The sequence below is a fragment of the Andrographis paniculata genome, unplaced genomic scaffold (assembly GCF_009805555.1).
Source record: "Andrographis paniculata isolate CXL003 unplaced genomic scaffold, ASM980555v1 Contig56END, whole genome shotgun sequence".
In the NCBI taxonomy this organism is placed as follows: Eukaryota; Viridiplantae; Streptophyta; class Magnoliopsida; order Lamiales; family Acanthaceae; genus Andrographis; species Andrographis paniculata.
In genome coordinates, this window is record NW_026137591.1 from 1,834,723 (window position 1) to 1,855,380 (window position 20,658).

At 28.5% G+C, this 20,658-nt stretch overlaps 2 protein-coding genes across 2 annotated transcripts; both read right to left on the bottom strand.

The window, feature by feature from the left end:
• Positions 1-9,006: 9,006 nt before the first annotated feature.
• Positions 9,007-10,788, bottom strand: LOC127256779 (presenilin-like protein At1g08700). The gene has a single exon (XM_051282967.1). The coding sequence runs from the start codon at positions 10,638-10,640 to the stop codon at positions 9,267-9,269; it is 1,374 nt and encodes a 457-aa protein (XP_051138924.1). The 5' UTR covers positions 10,641-10,788; the 3' UTR covers positions 9,007-9,266.
• Positions 10,789-17,356: 6,568 nt separating this feature from the next.
• Positions 17,357-20,172, bottom strand: LOC127256745 (putative late blight resistance protein homolog R1A-10). Its single transcript, XM_051282896.1, has one exon. The coding sequence runs from the start codon at positions 20,089-20,091 to the stop codon at positions 17,524-17,526; it is 2,568 nt and encodes an 855-aa protein (XP_051138853.1). The 5' UTR covers positions 20,092-20,172; the 3' UTR covers positions 17,357-17,523.
• Between the last annotated feature and the right edge of the window lie 486 nt (positions 20,173-20,658).

Below are 20,658 nucleotides of genomic sequence, written 5' to 3' on the forward strand. Positions count from 1 at the left end.
AGTAAATTACTTTTATATTTTATATTTATTTTTATTATAAAATATATAAAGTAACAAAATATATAAATTACATTAAAATTCGTATTAAAAATAATGAGTCTACTTTTTTTTTTTTTTTTAATAACAATTGACTAATAATAATAAATTTTATAGTTATAATTATATAATAATAGTAAAATTGATTGAGACTAATCCTATATATATATATATATATATAGCACAAGGTGTGAAGATTTTTGAAATCTCAAATTTTTGAAATTTTTTTTTTTGGATTTTTTTAATTAATATATTTTTTATAATTTTAAAAATTATTTTAAATATGTTAGAGGATATGCAGTTTAATTCTATTTTTCATTTGAATTTTTTCTTTAATTATATATATTGTTTTTTTCATTCATTTTTTTTTATTCATTTTAATATCATTGTTATTAATTTTTATGTAAAAGTATAAAATTCTTAAAATTCACTATTATTGTTGTTGAAGAAGATTACTTTTTGAACACACAATATTATTGTTTGAATAGTTGTTGTTAGGAGAAAGACTGCAATATGGACATTGAAAGTTGTTCATGGAGCGCTCAGCTGTAAAGATAATCTAAATTATCAAATATAATGAGTATTTTTTTATGAATTATTTGTATGTTATCTATAGAGAACTTTTAAATAGTTTTTAGTATTAGTCAGGAACATAATACATATATATCAATTAAAATATTTTGAATTATTTTATTTATATATATTTACATATTTATTTTAAATTTGTTTAAAAGTATAAATTTGATATTGTTAATGAAATAAATTATTTTTTATAAAGAAATATATTAATTTTTTCATTTGTATTTATAATTTTATATAAAAATTTTCGGTTATATATATATCATGTATAATATATTTAATTATATATTTGGATAATTTTAAATAGTTTTAGTCGATCTTTAAATTTTTAAATGATTATTTTTAAATGCTAATTAGGTAGGACGATTTTATTTTACATAATTTTTCTAAACAAAAATATTTTTACATATAATTTAAAATTTTTATTTATTTTAAATTTAAAAATAGCTAATTATGATTGACATTTTTAGTTATAAATTTTTGTAGTTATAAATATTGATAGTTTGATATTATAATTTTATATATCTATTGTATATTAGTTTATTAAGTTATTACTATATATAAAGTGATTTTATGCAAAATATTTATTTATTTATTAAAAACAATATTTGATAGGTTATGTAGATTATACTATTCGATAAAATAATCTAAATTTTGTATGAAGTTAAATATAAATTAAAAAATTACATTTTCTTATATAAGTTGTTTTTTATGTTAGATAAAAATCATAGTTGTCTACAATAAAATTTGAAAAATAAACATTTTAATTTTATTTTATAAAATAGTTTTTAATTTTACTTTCTATTGAGTATATGTAATTTATGTATTTTAACACATTTTTTTTTTTAGTTAATATGATTAATCATTATTTTTTTTTTGCAATTTTTTTACACAGTTACTAATAATAAATTTATAATTAAAAAATCATTTATTTTTATTTTTAACATTTATTGTAATAATTTGTATTTTCTTTTAATGAGTAAAGATATAAGTAGATACACATAAAAAAAAAACAAAAAATAATTCATAAAATAAATAGAACTATTAAAATAGTAAAATATGAATTTGTAATTATTGTACATTTTTTTAAAAAAATAAAATAAAATAGATTTATATATAGATATTTTGATTTATTTTAAATAATTATAGAATGAAATAAATAATAATCTAATAATTAAATTTAATATAATAATTCGTGCATACGAGTTTAAACGTTAGTATAAATAGTAAAATCAAATAGTAATAAATATTTCTTCCATCTCATCGGAATTGAATCATTTGATTAGAGACATATAATGTAAAAATATTTAATTATTTAATAATAATGAGTTGTGATATTATTTTATTATTATTTTTATATAATTAATAATATTTAAAATTTTAAAGTAAATTTAATATATATGGTTAAAAAAATTAAAAAATATATATTTAAATATTTAAAAATTAAATAGCAATAAAAATATGTGCAGTATGAATATTATTTTGTGTAGAAAATAAACATTTCTATAATACAAGTAAATAAAAAAAATTCTTATTTAGTTATAATTAACATAAATTGATTTTATAAAAGATTTGTAGTTTTAAATATATATATATATATATAAATATATTTTTTTGAGGCGAGTGAAAAAATAAAAGAGTTTTGAGTGAGTTATACGTCATTAATGATGTTATATATTACGTAGTTAATTAAATTAATTTATATTTATTAAATATATTTTGATTTAATAATTTTTATCCAAAATAAAAATGTATCAATTATTATAAAAAAAAAAATGAAAATAGCATCGATTGTAGTGGGACGAAACGACTATAAGACTGGGAATATAAATATATGGTAAGTTTATTTTATCAATTTTTGTAGTTTATCTAGAAGAGGAAGTGGAGGGTCACTAATATTGTTGAGACAGCGTGCGTGGGAAGTGGGGTCACACTAAATTATACATACAAACATGTGTATGTATATATTGTGTTGAGCGTAGAAATCTACACACTAAAAAAATTATGGCAAAATAATATAAAATTCTCTGTAGTTAGCTCAATTTGCTAAAACCCCCGTGATTTAAAAATTTTATAAGATCTATACGTAGTTTCTAAAATATTGCGAAAAATACTTCAACCGTTAATATTTAACGGAGATTGTATTGCACGCGCGATCACTGCGTGTATTATTGAAAATTTACGTAATAAATGAAGAAAAATTGTAAAATTGTTATTCAGGCACAAAAGGAGAAGAAAGGAAATTTGTAAGTTTCCTTCATTTATTATATAAATTTTCAATAATACACGCAGTGATCGCGCGTGCAATACAATCTCCGTTAAATATTAACAGTTGTGGTATTTTTTACAACATTTTAGAAACTACAGGTAAGTTTTATGAAATTTTCAAATCAATGGGGATTTTCACCAAATTCACCAAATCATAAGGAAATTTTATGTTATTTTGCCAAAAATTATAGATCTCAGAATTCGGCCGGCCCCACCATGCCTCAAATTTCAGGTTTGTATAGATAGGGGTTTTTGAAGGTTTTTAGAAATTTGAAAAAAAGTAAAAAGTTATTTTTAATTTGATGTTTTGTGAAAGAAAAAATGTATTTAATGTGATTTTTTTTTAAAAAAAAATAATGTCAAATGAGTGAAAGTGTTGTGTGAAAACAGAGCCGAATTCGTCCCAAACTTGCTCTGTTTTGAATTCGTCGGTTTCGGAGTCAATCGGGAAAACTTGTTTTATTTTATAATATATATTTTGTATATTCATACTTTTTCCGTTGTCCAATTGTGTGTTTTTTTAATCGGATACGAATTTTAAAAAAAAATAGATAAAAATAGAATTCTATAATTTTTTTATAAAGAAAAAATAGAAAAAGTGATACTACCTTTGTTCGGTTCTAAGAGTTTCATTTTCTTTTTGCTTGTTGATATTTGAATATTAATTATTATATCAAAACATAGTACAAATTTAAAAAAAATTGCAAAAACACTTTTATTAATGTCTTATAATATCAAAGAATATTTGTACAAAAAAATTATACAAATACAAGGATATTTTTAATGTTAAGTACGATGGCGTAAAAGATAGATGTGACTCTTAGAGGCAGACAGAGAGAGTATTTTTTTTTACTTAAAAAAAAGAACGATAATGAATTTGAATGACAACAAAAAAAAATGAAAGTGAAAATAAATTTGGATGACGATGAAATATTGTTTTTCTTATTTACAGGTTATGTAATAGAATTAAATTAAATTAAATTAAAATAATATAAATAAAAATATATTTTCAATTGGAGTGATATGGATGTAGCGATCAATAATACTAGTAAAAGAATACTGAATTAAAAAATCAGTAACTTGAAAAACACAACACAATTAAAAATTTAAACAATTAATAAATAAATAATACAGATTATAAAAGTATATAAATTTTAAAAATATAAATAATTATATAAATTATATACACGTAGTATTAAACTTTATAAATTATATACACGAATTTTTTATCAAACTAGTATCCCGTTATCCAATCCGATGTAAAATTTCAAAATCTATAACACGTCTGTTATAAAATTTTAAATTCGAACCCACCCATTAACACTAGATCCGGGTCCGAGTCCGGGTCGGGTCCAAGCGTAACCAATTCCAATTATCATCTCCATGTGAGTGGAAAAAAGAGATCAATCAATTAAAGAGTATTTTTGCCAAACAGAAATAATCAATAACTACTACATTTTGGAATAATAATAAAAATAAAAATAAAAATGAAGTATTTATTGGGATAAAAATGGGTTTATTCACCTAATTTTGTTTTGTGATACCTAATATTATTAAAAAATATAATACATATTCACACAATATATATATATATATAATATATTCTATCTACTAGTAATCATATTTTTTACATTGACAACTATCATTCTTTTTTGAGTGAACTCGAAAGTTCAATACAAAATACCAATATTTCTATATTGTTAATACAATTTTCATATTTAACATTAAAAAATACATAAATTCAAAAAACACAAAGTCAGCACATAAATATATTTAGTAGTATTTGATACGCTTATTCTGTCACTTTTTTTTAAAAAAAATATTATACAGTTTAATACTATCTCCCTCCGTCGTTCAAATTTATACTCAGTTTTTTTTGGATTGTTATCAAAAAATTATTCTTGTTTCCTTTTTAAGTAAAAAATCTTTATACTTTTGCATTTTTTTTACTATAAAAGAAAAAATTAACAATTATTACTCGCTTTTATTAAAACTCGTACTCGGTCAAATAAGAACACATTTGCATGACGGAGGGAGGATCATTTAAAACTTTTTAATTTAATTTTTTTAATTTTTATTATACTAATTAGTTATTTTAATATTAATTTAAAATTATTTTTATTAAATAATAATTATTTTTGCTAATACATTCTTAATTATTTATTTAATTATACTTCTTCTAAATTCCACCGTGTCTACACTAAAAGGGACACCATATGGACAGAGGGAGTATTATCATTTTTTAAATAAAAATATTACTCCCTCCGTCATATAACAAAGTATCCATTTTTTCATTTTAGTCTGTCCTATAACAAAGTATTCATTTTTTTTTTTTATAGTAACTGTACTATCTACCTAACATTACAAATACCTTTACAACTTACAATATATTACACAAATGTCATTACATTTATATCACACATACTAATAAGGTTATTTTAGTTATTTTTACTTTATTCCTACTATATCCCAATATAATATTAATTTTCTAAAATTACGTGTAAAAAACAAATGAATATTTACTTATGGAACGGAGGGAGTATTAATAAATTATGTTAAAACTTCCAAAAATATATACTTTTTCTGTTACAGTGAAATGTACTTCTTTTAATTTTTTTAATAAATTAAAAAATAATACTCTATGTCCCGATGCAAGATTGCCGTTTACTTTTTGTACGTAAATTTTTAAATATTAATATTATAATGGGTTGTAGTGAAAAAGACGAAAATACCTCTATTAGTATTGTGTAATATAAAAATAATGATATTTGTGTAATATAGTGTAAGTTGAAAGGGTATTTATTATGTTAGATAGGCAGTACAGTTACTAAATTAGGAAATGATAACCTTATTTTAGGACGGACGAAAATGAAAAATAGTAACCTTTCAATGGGACAAAAGGAGTAATAATAATAATAATAATAATAAGAACACCCTTAATATTACGATTTTGTTTGCATGTTTTGGCCTTTTGAACGAGTTGTAGAAGATTACTGTTTTATAGTATTTGCTTAGAAAACATATATTTCTTTGTCCCATAAAAGCTATCTATTTTCATTTTGCGACATTATACTTAACATTAAAAATATATATTATATTTACATAATTTTTGTACAAATGTTATTATATTAGTATAATAAGACATTAATAAAAATATTTTTGTCATTTTCTCTTGATTTGTAATATATTTTGATATAATAATTACTATTCAAAGATCAACATGCAAAAAAATAAATAGATACCTTATTATGGGACAAATAAAGTATTAAAGGTAAATATTTTTTTAAAAATATTATATTAAAAAATAAATAAATACAAATAAAAACAAGAGTAAACAATTGTAATTGTCGGAGAGCTTTAATACGAGTTGCTTGATGATTCATTAATAATTGAGTATATAGAATTGTTGGAACGCCGATTATACTTTCGTTCACCGTCAATTTATCCGTTTACTTTTTGCATATTAATATTTAAATATTAATTATTATATAAAAACATAGTACAAATCAAATCAAGGAAAAACGACAAAAATATTTCTATTGGTGTCTTATAATACTAATGTAATGATATTTGTACAAAAAATTATACAAATATAAGGATATTTTTAATGTTAAAAACAATGACGCCAAATGCAAATTGATAGATTGACGGTGGACGAAAGTAGTATTAAATTTATTGATATAAAATTGTGCATTATTCATATACATCTTTTTATTAGTGAATTAATTCAATTCAATAACTGTGTTGGGGTGCAAACCCAAGTCCCGGATTGTAAGTTGCGAAGAAAATTATACTTTATAAATCTCAATGAATGAGGCCTTTTGGATAATATCTAAAAACAAATCTGTGCGAACTCAGTCCAAAACGAAGAACATCAAAATTGTTGAATGTTTATATACGACTTTACCACAAAGTTGACATTAAAAAAAATGCATAAATAAAATTCAAAGTTCATGGAACTCAATTTGAGTGATTACTTGTGTTAAATATGAAAAATATATTCAACTACATATAAAATATCGAAAACCTTAAAATAAAATAAAAAGCAAAACATTGACTACAGTTAAATAGTGATATAAACTATATTATAAAATATATTTATATACACTTTCCATCCACATCAAAAATAAAATATTCCTATGTCGTATTTTATATTCTATTAACTGAATTTCAAGTGCAATTTAGTGAATATACTAGTATACACTACTTACTATGTATAAAATATTAATTATTATTATTATTATTTAAGCAACAAAATAAATGATGTAATTAAAATTCTAATTAGTACTAATCTCGGGTGTGTTCTTCTGAAAAAATTTTCAAAATTTTTACTATTTATAAAAAATATTTCTCTACAAATATCATATCAAATCAAATATCAAATTTTTATTTTTTGTACTATAGTACTCAAAAAATAACTTTATATTCAAAATATCAAATCGCGTTATCAATATAATTCCTTTTGTACCTAACATAAATAAGACATTCATCCAAAAATATAAAATAAGCTAACTTTTTCTTTGCAGATGAACCCTAATCAGTGCCGGCCCCGAAAATAAATGGATGGATAGATAGATCCGTTGTTGATTAGATCAAATCAATATAAATATATAATAAAGACATATAACATATATTATATACAATATTTAACTACAAAGAAAACAATATTAAACTAACTATGGTATATAAATTTATTCTAGTAAAAAAATATTATTATTATTATTATTATTGGTCTCAAACTTACTCAATCGATCAGCAATAACCAAACAGTGCAAACAATCCTGCCTACTTACTATCAATTAAGTATGTCAATTTGTGATTTCTGAGTCGTGTTTGTGTTGAATTCAGTGCAAAAAAATATCAACACAAACCCGAATCGAACTCGAAATTTGACCCGAAACCTTAGACATGAACATGAACATGACATGACACAAATTTTTCCGAGTCGGGTTCAGGTCAACTGATTTAGTTTCAGGTCACCCGAATTCCGAACAAACCTAAAGGTACTTTAATTTTTACACATTTATACCATTATTCATAAGTCGATGTGTAGATAAAACGGTAAATATATCTATACTTACATAGAGCAAAAACTAGATGTAAATCTGATAAGGTGCATTGCATAGACGACACAACAAAAGATACCAAAACAAAAAAAAGATACCAAATAAATTAGTTATGCAAAATCTACAACTTCTTCAAAGATCATGATGAAGTAGAATACAATAAAGCAAGTCGCCACACAACAATAACCAATAGCAAATTCAGAAAGAGTCGCACAACACACGGTAGTATGACATCAAATACATCAGAAATCAAAGATCCTTCAGCAGAAAAGTATAAAATTCATAATCCAATATAGAGTTCAAGACAGTTCAATATCAACCAGATCATTAGTGACAGCATCCCGACAAAACTTATGATAACATGGTTCCCAACAAACCGATTAATTTTCAAACTTTCTTGGCAAGATGTAATCAAGATATGCATGTCCGATACACAGAAACATCCATCACTAACACAGTTTTTCTTTTTGTTCATCACTTCAAGATCTCCACATTCGACATACGAATAAGTATTTTTATTATTGTCGCACAAAAGAGCTTCATAGAAGTTAAAACCAACACGAACCCTATAGGCATGGATAACTTCCCATTTCTAGATTCAGGAAAATAACATTATTTGAAGAAAGTCGAAAGGTAACTATGATCCTTATGAACAACCCTATATCAACATTGATTTCTTATGAAGATGCCGGCAATTTTCTAGAATGTAAAACTATGGGCAAATTGTATTAATCATCACTCCCGTAGGTTGCTCTGTTTACATATGTTTTCAACTATGTTTTCTTGGCACTATTCATTATTTTTTTTTCCCTCTAAAATATATCACGTCACATTTTCTAATTAAAATACTACATAAGAAATCTATCTTTTAAGCTAAACATCGCACTTCATCTATTTATATCACAACACATCAAATATCTATCTATTTTTTGACCTTTTTACTATTCCCAAATCTCTTCAAAACTCCAGAACGTATCTAAATACACATATTGATGTTCAAGCTACCATAAACGTAGTGCAACCAATTATTTCCTCCTTATTACTTTTACCACGAAACTAAAGGTCAACTTAGAACACGACAGAAAAAGTGATACATTTCATGTTTCCAATTTCTTGTTACATTAGAGTAATGACTTTTGGAAAGCTATCAACAAAAGATATTATCGACAACAAACAACAGACCAGACCTGCGATACAGAAAATTGCTTGCGTCATTCCTGAATCAATGTTGCTGGAAGTTATCTTGATGCCGGCGGAGTTACCTATCTTGCTTAATCTACAAAAAAATCTGATTATCAGCAGAAACAGGGGAACCATTCAGAACATCATCAAATTAGTAGAAGCTCCGACCACAAATGGCTCCATCAGCAGTCTTGTCAAGAAGTAAAATATGATTCCCAGAGTAATTGAAATGGGAAGCGCCGGCAATGCATGACGACACACAGCCAATAATATGAGCGTACACCCAAGTCCACATATGATCGCAAGATAACAGGCATAAACAGTCATGAGATCATACATTGCCGCCCTCCCGACAAGTACACTATAAAAAATGAAATCTCCCATTCCAAGTTTTATCCCTCTCAGATTCCCTTCTTCCATTTCCACCCCCTCCCTCTCATTTCCTCGCGACACCCTGTTTACAGAACGATTATTTTCCAAAAGGTTTGAATCACCATTGCCGCGATAATTACTGCTTTCGCTTGGCCCTACTACCCTATCGATCGAATTTCCATCTCCCATCAAAGGCGACGTCTCACCAAGATCATCATCTTCCTTTACCTCCTCAATGTCATCTCCACTAATCCTCACATCATTCTCAACTGAAATCATCAAATGCTCATTCCTTCCACGGATCTCGATTCCATTGCGGCGATCAACATTCCTCAACAATTCCTGCAATTCTACAGAACCACTATTGTTATCACCACTCATCCCTAACCCGGCCGAAACCAAAAGCCCTAAACTTGAAGCCCTAGAACCAGAATTCCTCCCTACATTCGGCCTCGACTCGTAAACCAATGCAGGCAACTCTTCATCCCTACTGGATGCCAACTCCACCAGCATCTTCAGAGGTCCACCGGGAGCCAAAACAGCAGCTAAATCATACAATGCTAATGCCACCAACACAATCCAAGTAGTCCATTCCGGCAACCGAGAGAACCACGCCGCCACTATAATCCCCAACGCCACCATGTTACTCTGCTTCACAATGATCGGAATTCCAGAGGAAAACACGGAAATAGTTCCCAAAATAGTGAAATTAAAGAGCAACACATAGAATGTCACGACGTCGACGGGGATGCTGAATCGCTGGATTATAGAAATTAAAATTGAGCTCCCCATGGCGGAGAAGATCATGAACACGGAGAATCGAGTGTAGTAGATTAGGAAATTAGTGAATCGATAATAATAGAGAAGGACGAGAAGGAAAGTTACGAGGGTAATGATAACCACGAAAACAACCGCGTTTAGGATCGCTCCCTCAAGCTTTTGTGCGGTGGAATCCGACGGGGACTCGAGGTAGACCAAATTTGCGGCGGTGCGTATGGTGGTGGCGGCGGCGGAGGATGAGGCGGGGTTGTAGACGGTGTAGACGAGGAGGACGACGAGGAGCATGCAAATGGAGACGGGCGACATCACGCCGATGATTTCTTGACCGATTGACTCGAGGATGCTTCCGCTCTCCATTTGGGCGGTCGGTGAGCGGCGGCGGAGGTGGCGTCGCCGGGATCGGAGTAGGGATTAGGGATTTGGGAGAAAAGGACGATGGGGGTTTGGGGTAGCGAATCTGAGGGTATATTCGTAATTTCCACTCCTGATACTTAAAAAGGAAAACGTACATAAAACAATTGTCCCTGTGATTAGTTAATCCAGTGGAGCCAGTGGACCCTCTTCTGCATTTATGCTCAATGTAGAGACGTGGCCGTTACATCATCAAAATGAAAATTAAAAAAAAAAAAACTATTTCATATGTCCGACATAATTTGTACATATTTTTTACTTTCGTCTGTTTCACACAATTTTTTTTATTATACATTTTAATCATATTTTAAAATTTATAATTTTTAACTTTTTTTAATCTTAATTAAACTATTTAGTTATCTTAATGTTAATCTATAATTATTTTTAATAAATAATAATTATTTCTATTATTACACTTCTTAATTACTTACTAATTATACTTTACTTAAATTATCGTATCTACAGTTATGCGCTTCTTAATTACTTACTAATTATACTTTACTTAAATTATCGTATCTACAGTTATGCGCTCGTCTTATTTAAGACCGAGGGAGCAAAAAACAAACAAAAATGCTTTTTTTTTTTTCTTTAATAAAAAGTCATATTCATTTTGCATAGAAACTATACATTCATTTGAATTGAAGATGAATAAATAAATACTACACCCGTTCGACTCTAAGGTTCTCATTTATTTTTTATATGTTGATATTTAAATATTAATTATTATATCAAAATATAGTACAAATTAAAAATAATTACAAAAATATTTTTACTAGTGTCTTATAATACTAATAGAATGATATTTGTACAAAGAATTATATAAATATAAAGATATTTTTAATGTTAAGTACAATGACGCAAAAGGTAAATATAACCCTCAGAGAAGGACGAAAGGAGTATAATATTTTGTTAAGATATATTTTAAAAATATACATATATTATATTTATGGTATATGTTTTATTTAATAGATTTATGAAATTCTTGATTTATTTAGACGATTTACAAGCTATTATAAATATATACGAATTCTTGTTGGGGGTGCAAACCCAAGAAAATTCCACATCTTACAAGTTTGATATAAACTCTACTAGTATAAGGCTTTTAAAAGTAAGTTCAAAAATAAATCCGTGTGAGCTCAGCCTAAAACAGAGAATATCATACTTAGTATTGACTTGGTCCAGTCCCAACAATTCTTATGATTGAAATAGAGTAAATTCTCTTTTGATAGATCATAAACCATTATATTATGTATTTATTCATATAATTCTATGTGTATATGTTTTTACTACATCGTGCCGCTACTTCAATATCGACAAAATTCTGCCATCGATTCTAACTTTGTCGAAATTTTTGTTTTTTTTTTGTTTTTGTTTTTATTTTCACAATGTTGAGAGCCCTATTTTCGAAATGATCCAAGGCACAAAAAACTTTCAAAACACATGTTGAGCCAGTATTTTTTATTCGGCAACTTTTGATGAATGAAGTATACTATGACTTAGGCCCCGGGATTAGCTTCTGTAAAGTGTTTTTGGCTTCTGCTTCTAAAAAAGATATTTTTTCATATTTGCATTGGCTCTTCCTTAAAAACAGAAGTAACCTTTAGGCTCCAAAAAGTGTTTTTTAGAAGCACCTGAGGCCCCGTTTGGATTGGTTTATAACAGCTGCTTTTGGCTTCTGCTTGTAAAGAAAAATACTTTGTATCTGTTTGCATCGGTTTCTGTCTAAAAACAAATGCAGTTTTTTAGGCTGCAAAATGCTTTTTTCATAAATACATTGAAGGTAGCTTCTGAAATAAGCAGAATCACTTTTAAATTAAAATTATTATTTTATCTTTAATAATAATAATAATAAATACAATAATATAATAAGATATAAAATAATTAAGTCGTAAGACCATGTATGGGGCTGACGCCTGTCCATTGCTGGAAGGTTAAGGAAGTTGGTGACCTGATGACAGGGGAGCTGGCGACTGAAGCCCCAGTGAACGGTGGCCGTAACTATGTTATATTTGAGTTAAAATCTAAAATTATAACTAAGATACCAAATTTAAATAAGAGTATATAAAATTTTTAATTATACTAAAACTATTAAATATAATTTATAAAAATTTAAAATAAATTAGAAAATACGAATTATTTAAAACTTCCTCCGTCCAGTTACAAAGTATACATATTTTTATTTTGGAACGTTCAATTACAAAATAACTATTGCATTAAATACTCTACTTTCTTCTACAAATACTCTTACTTTACATCACATCATTACTTTTATACCAAAAATATAATTACACTACTTTTACCTACCCACTATACTTAAAATACTATTATTTCTTAAACTTCGCGCCAAAAGTAAATGTATACTTCTTGCTTGGACGGAAGGAGTATTAAATTGTAATTTTATTTTTAATTTATATATTTTCTTTAAATTAAAATTTAAAAATATAAATAAGTAAATTTTAAAAACATATTTTTTATACTTTTATTTAAAATATTTAAATATAATTAAAATATTATAAAAAATTTCTAGAAAAATACAATTATATTAAGAATATTTTCTTTTAAGTAATTTTAACAATTTAAAATCATTTTTAATTTTATTACATCTAAACAGTTTTTTTATGAAAAATCATTCATTCAAACACAAAATCGAACTGTTTCTTGCTTTTGGCTTTTGCTTCTTCTTATTTTTTAAGTCAATCCAAACAGACCCTCATGAGGTGCTTCTTGAAAAAGCAAAAATACTATCTAAATTACAATTTTAACAATAATAATAATAATAATAATAATAATAACAACAAATTAAATAATAAAATATAAAAAAAAAATAATTCATTTATATAAATTTTAAATAGAATTGTATTTTAATTATTAATTTATATATTTTATTTTAATTAAATTTAAAATTTATGACTGAAAATATCAAAATTTAAAATTATAAATTTAATTATATAGTATATAATTTATAAAGTTAAATAATTTGTAGAATTTGTATTATTTAAATTTAATTATATTTTAAATTTTCATTTTTATAAAAAAAATACATAAATTTTAATAAATATATTTTCAATTAGTTTAGGTAATTAAAAGTTTTAAATATAATTTATAAAATTCTAAATAAATTAGAAAATTTTAATCAACAATACTATTTACATTACTATATCCTATTTGGTAATTTTAACAATTTAAAAAGCACTTTCAACATTATTATATCAAAACAATTTTTTTTTTTAATAAAAAACTGATTTTATAATTATTATCCATTATTATCTAAACATAAAATCGAACTGCCTATGTATGTTTCTTTGATCCATATGGTTTGTATAAATTATTTGTGTTTTTGCATCTTTGTTTACGCCTAATTTTAGAACAACAATGTCGTTAGAATACAAAGTAATCCATCATTGTTCTTAGGATTCGACATATATGATCCTTCCTTGCAAACAACCAGTGACGGAACAATCAGTAGAAGTTCGGGGGGCAAAATCGATTTTTTTTTTTTTTTATCGATTTAATTTTTTATTATTCATAGTACAACTTGGCAAAAAAAAATAGAAAATCTAAATGTTTTAGAAAAAATTTCAACAAAATTATATAAAACTTAATACTTTTTTTACTATAAAAAATAAAATTTAAAGACCAAAAATATAAAAAAAATTTATGATTTTTTACGTTTCAAAATAAAAAAAATAAAAATTAGGAGAAATAAATTATTATAAAATGCATAATTTTATTATTTTTTATATAAAAATACATATATTTAGAGTTCCGTCCCTGCAAACAACCAATCATCCTCTGACGACGACAACCTCCTCCGCCGCGGAGTTCAGCCGTCAACCACAACCATCGACGATCACCGTTGATTTTGGTGTTGGGTAGTGGTCTCATCCTAATTTGTAATGCTTTGAATCCAATTATTGGGATAATTTGCCTTGGATTATTGTGATTGGTATTTGGGACTCCAAGCTTGAAACCAAATCGTGCACCATAGTTTGGTGTGCTACAGCGCAATGCCATTTTTTTGGTGTTGGCTCCATTTTCTTTAAATTTTTATTTTTTAAAAAAAAAATTATAAAAATAAAAAATTGTTTAAAATGCTATAAAAAAAATTGAATATTTGAATAATAATAGTGAAATAATGAAGTTATGGTTAAAATAATCGTAGCATCTACATATTCAGAGTTAAAATTTGATAAACGAAATTGATGGATTGAAGATAGCCTTAAAGAATCTATGAAATTTTAGTGAATTTTGTGTGGATTATTCTTGAAGTGATAGTGAAGTGTTAGGTATTTGATTTTTCGACTATAGTTCGATTTTGGGATATTCTACCTTGGATTAGCTATATATTGGCCTTCTGAATTGCATTTGAACTCAATTTATTGAAGTTAAGATTGCTGTGTTTCTGACACTCTTTGATTGCTTATTGATTATGAACTGGATAGACATTAACTCACTTGAATTTAGGGATGTCAACGGGGCGGGTTCGGGACGGTTCTGCAGGCCCCAAGATCCGCCACGCTAGAAAATATTAGGCTCCGAGACCCGCTCCGCCCCGCTTCCACCCGGCTCCAGGACCTGCTCCGCCCCGAACCCTCCGGGTTCGGAGCCAACCCGGCAAACCCGTTTTTAAAAAAAATATATAATAATAAATATTTTTTTAACAATGAACAAATAACATTAAAAGCAGACAAAAACAAATCTAAAAACAATCAAATGATTCATAAAAATAAGATAGATAAATAAATAATATATTTTTATTATATAAATATACGTATATTAGATATAATAATTTTTTAAAAAATTATTTAGAGCAGACAAACTAATTGAATTTTATATTTAAAATTATTTAAGTAAATAAATAATATATTTTTATTATATAAATGTACATATATATTAGTTATAATAATTTTAAAAAATATCCGAGTTCGGGTCCGGATTCGAGTTGGGACGGATTTTTAGTAAAACCCGTAATCTGCCCCAAACCCGGCTGGATTTAAAATTTTAAATTTACAACCTGCCCCGAAACATATTATTTATACCCGAACCCGCCTCAATAAAAGCAGGTCCGGGCCTCCCCATTTGACATCCCTAGCCTTGATCGAACATTGTGGGATAGTTAGACTGTAAATTGACTTCTACTTAACTACAATTTAAATGCAAATAAATATCCGCAATAAATATGTTCGAATAATTAAATTTTCATTAAATTTATTAATATATTTTTATGTTTTTCTTAAATAAAATTTTTACTATATTCTTAATTAAATATTCATTTATTTTTGTTTATCTAACTTTGAATATTAATATCATATTCATATGTAGTACAAATTAAAATATATAAAAAATATTTTTATTAATATTGTATAATATAATTATAATTTTAATGTTAAATATAATAATGTAAAAAAATAAATAAATACTTTATTAAGGAAATATTATTCAATCCTCATCATTACTAATAAAAATAAAAATTCTAATTCAATTTAAAATTGATAATTATAACTATAAATAAATTTACTCCCTACGTCCCAAAGAGTATACTACATTTATTTTTTGCACGTAAATTTTTAATATTAATATTATATTGTGTTGTAAAAAAGACGAAAATACCCTTAGTAGTATTGTGTAATATAAAAGTTGTGACATTTGTGTAATATATTGTAAGTTGAATGATATTTATTATGTTAGGAATGCAGTACAATTACTAAATTAAAAAATAGTACCCTTATTTTGGGACGGACGAAAATAAAAAATGGAAAATGTAACCCTTATTATGGGGCGGAGGGACTATTCTATCTTAACTGAAATTTTAAAATCAATTATACTGAAAATAGATTTAAAAGTAAACTTTTTATAATTCTAAATTTACTAAAACATTTTTCCATAAAACCATCATTTTAAAATAATAAATAAATAAATAAAATATAAGAACCAATTTGAAATCATTTTAGTTCAAACGAATCGAGTCGTTCGTAAACTCGACTCGGTTCGGCTCGATTAAAGTTTATTAACGAATCGAGTCGTTCGTGAACTCGACTCGTTCGATTCGATTAAAGTTCATACGCAAATGTTAATGACCCGAGCCGAACAACAGAAACAAGCTCGTTTAGTTAACGAACGAGCCTGAGCTTTGTTCGCGAACATTCGTTTAAATAATATATTTATTATAAATATTATATATATATAAAATTATAATTTATAAATAAATAAAATTTAATTTAAAATATATAAATAAAATAATTTTAAAATTTCTTTACAATTAATATATAAATTTAAAAAAATAAGACAAACGAGCTCGAACGAGCTTAATCGAGCCGAACATGAACACGAGTTCAAACAACAAAAATTTTTTAACGAGCCGAGCTCGAACACTACGAACGAGCTCAAAAGCTTAACGAACAAACACGAGCCTTGTTCGCAAACGTTAACGAACACTTAAAATTTGACTCGGCTCGGCTCTGCTCGGATCGTTAACATCTCTAGTCTTGTCTTGTCCCGTATGACTTGTTTGCATACCACAAATAACTAAAAAAAGACCCGAATCGATTTATAAGGTCAATTTACAGTCGAACAACGCAATCAATCCGTGTTCGAATATGTAAATGACGACTCTGATACCATATTAGATGAAGTAAATGATCGTCTGACCTAAAAACTTAAACTGATAGGGATATATATCATTTATTTATTTATTTATTTACAAACAAACAGAAGTCCACCAACAATCTGCATAGCCGTATTGTTACAAAAGAGCATTGCAGCCAAAGTCACACCCAGAAAAATGCAAGATTTCCACACCGCGATTTAGCCGATGTTTTCGCTCGTCGACTCACCCGAAAAGGGAATCCAAGATCTTGACCTCGAGGAATACATTCCCGAAGCTTTCTTGTTCCTCGACTATATTCTTAACGGACACAACAACTGACTCGCTGCAATATTTCAATCTAATCGAGCGAAGCGTCGGTATTTCTCCAATATCTAACGGTACCTCCTCTAGGTTCGGTAAACTCTCAAGAACAAGACTTTCAAGCCGCGGAAAATGACAACGATCCGCATTCCAGCGTAAAAGATCGTGGCAGGATCGAACGAGCAAGAATTTCAGACACGAAAATTCCCCCTCGACGGGATTCCATTCGGGTCCTTCGAAAGATGAAATTAGTTTCAGCACCTCAAGACGGGGCAAAGATCCGATCATCGTCATATCTTCCCAAAGCAATCGACATCCGAATAATTTCAACTTCTTCAGCGATCGCGGGAACGCAAAATTCTGTATGAACACGTCTCGATTCAACCCAAAGCAACAAATCGACTCAAGTTTCTTGAAACCAACAAGATTTCGAAGATGGTAAGGAAACTGATCGGAATCGCTGTTGTAGCTAATGCTCAGCTTCGTGATATTCGAAATTTTCGCGAGAATCTCTTCACCGCAACCGAAATTTATAATATCCGCCAGCGTTCGAAGATTTTCCAATACAATTCGATTCTTACGGGGCCAAACATTAGGAAGAACGACTCTATCGAACTTTACATGCCTAAGTTGTCTTCTGTCCCATAAATGACACGGCGCAAGTGTTGGTCCCCGCGGCCCGTGCACTTCGATCGATTGTATGTTTCTAATTTTGTCAAGAAAATCAGACATACGATCCCAATAATCATCCGAAACGTCAAGGTAGCGTAGATTAACCGACTGAAAAGCGAATCCTGGGATAAATTCGCCGTACGGATAACGACGAACCACTTTCAACACCCTTAGCAATATAGGCACAATAGCAGGCAATGTGATGACATCATGGCATATCAAAGTACGGGCGCGCGGCGACGACGATAGCAAGGAATCAAAGATCTTGTGACACTCGTCCTTTGTTAAAGAACTTTGATAAAAAACGATACGTCGTTGGGCATTCGCGACATGGGAAATGTCGCGGTTTTGTCCCCGAACCATAAATAAAAACTTCTCTTTCAAGGCTTCCCTTAAGCTTAGATCCCTCATGAGGTCATGCATTTTGCACGATTTGATTCTTCCACTCGATCCAATTTTATCAACCAAAATAAGATTTCTTTCAACGAGTTCTTTAATGGAATCTCGAGCAATTTCTTCGAAACTTTTACCTATTACGGGTTTTAAAAATCCCTCGGAAATCCATAGCTTGGAAAGCTCGGATACACTTATTTCTTGATCTTCTCGAAACATTCCCATATAAAGGAAACAAGGCTTTAAATGAACCGGCAAGTAAGCATAACTCGAAGATAATATTTCCATTGAAGGATCGTCAGGATCCGAAGATATAGCTGCGCCGACATCCCGTGCAACTCGCTCCCATTGCTCCAATCCCATCGTCGATTTCTTAAGAAGCCCTCCAATCACGACAAGTGCAAGAGGAAGGCCTTTGCAATTTCGTGCAATTTTCATCCCAATCTCTTTGAATTCGAGAGGACAACTTTCTTGTAAGAACACTTCTTTGCAAAACAAATCCCAACTCACATTCTCGTCGAGGAATTTCATTACCAGGTTAAAAGAGCATATCTCATTTGCTAAATTTGACATCCTAGTAGTTACCAAAATCCGACTTCCATTGTCATTGTCCGGAAAGAACCTTCTTAAGCTATACCAACATTCGAGACTCCAAATATCATCGAGCACAATCAAATATCGCTTTCCTGACAAACTCTTGTGCACTTTTTCGCCTAAATAGTTGTAATCAGTAGCTACGTTTTTATTTCTTTCTTGGTTAGTTAGGCTCGAAAGAACTTCGGTTAGAATTTCTCCTAAATCGTAACCTTGAGATACTGTAACCCAAGCAGAAACATGAAAATATTCGACAATGAGCTTATCATCATAAACATTTCTAGCAAGGGTGGTTTTACCTATCCCACCCATTCCAACAATGGAGATTACCTGGCGGGAAGGATTTGAGCTTGCAAGTTCTGCCATGATCTGCAGCTTTTCATCCTCAAACGCTACCATTCGATTAGTTTTCTCAATTGGACGAGATGCAGAAGGAATTGGTGTTTTAGGAACTTGGAGATGACTTACATTGGCTTCTTCGTTTTTAATCTGAATAGCCTCGAATTTGATGGAATCCATGGCTTCGATTGCTTTCTGCAGATCTGGACAGAGGAGGTCAGATCCGTTCTGATTTTGAACTGTGGATCCGGAAAGAATTTGATCTGCGATGTTTGATTCGATGGCGTCTTCTGCTGCGTGTGCTGCATCTGCAATTCGAGCCTCCAAATGTGTGGCGCCATTGTTGCAGTCTCCCTCGAGGAATTGTTGCAGGAAAAGAGCGGTTTGGCGGAGCGATTCGAGGAGTTTTGTTGCGGAAGGAGGGAAGAAATTAGGGTTTTGGTCAATGGTGATTGTGGTAACAAGAGAGGTAAGTGCTGCATAAGCTGCCATTATGGACTGACTCTATCTATGAGACTACGATTGTCCTTCCTAGGACTCGATCTTCTGTACACGTCTACCAATACCAAATTCTTTGGCTCTGTTTCTTTGGTCACGAGTTTGGAAACTTGCTGAGTTATTACTGTTGAAGTCGAATTAAGTTTCAAATCACCTCTCTAGTTTATAACGTATTAGATTCTGTAGGCGCGTAGCATCTGCGGATTTTTATATTATAAAAATTTAAAAAAAAAACTAAAGTTTATATAGATAGATTTTGACTTTTTCAAAATAAATAAATACACTCTGGTATGCTTGTCCACGTGGCAGTAGAACTAATTAACGATTTAATGCAATAATAAATTATAATTTAATCAAATATATTACTAGCTTAGAAATTGATTCCGGCCTTACAATTCTCATTTGTGAGATATGGTGGATTCCCGGGCAACTCGATGCGAGCTCCCAGTGATATGCAATCAGTTTTCCGGAAAGATAAGTTAAATCAACTCAAGAAAAAGCACACGACGACAAATTGTATTGGATGATGATATCGATTATTATAGATTGTGTTTACCTGTT

What these genes read in the sequence shown, in the direction of transcription:
- LOC127256779 (XM_051282967.1), bottom strand. Translation starts at nt 10,640, where the DNA reads ATGGAGAGCGGAAGCATCCTCGAGTCAATCGGTCAAGAAATCATCGGC.
- LOC127256745 (XM_051282896.1), bottom strand. Translation starts at nt 20,091, where the DNA reads ATGGCAGCTTATGCAGCACTTACCTCTCTTGTTACCACAATCACCATT.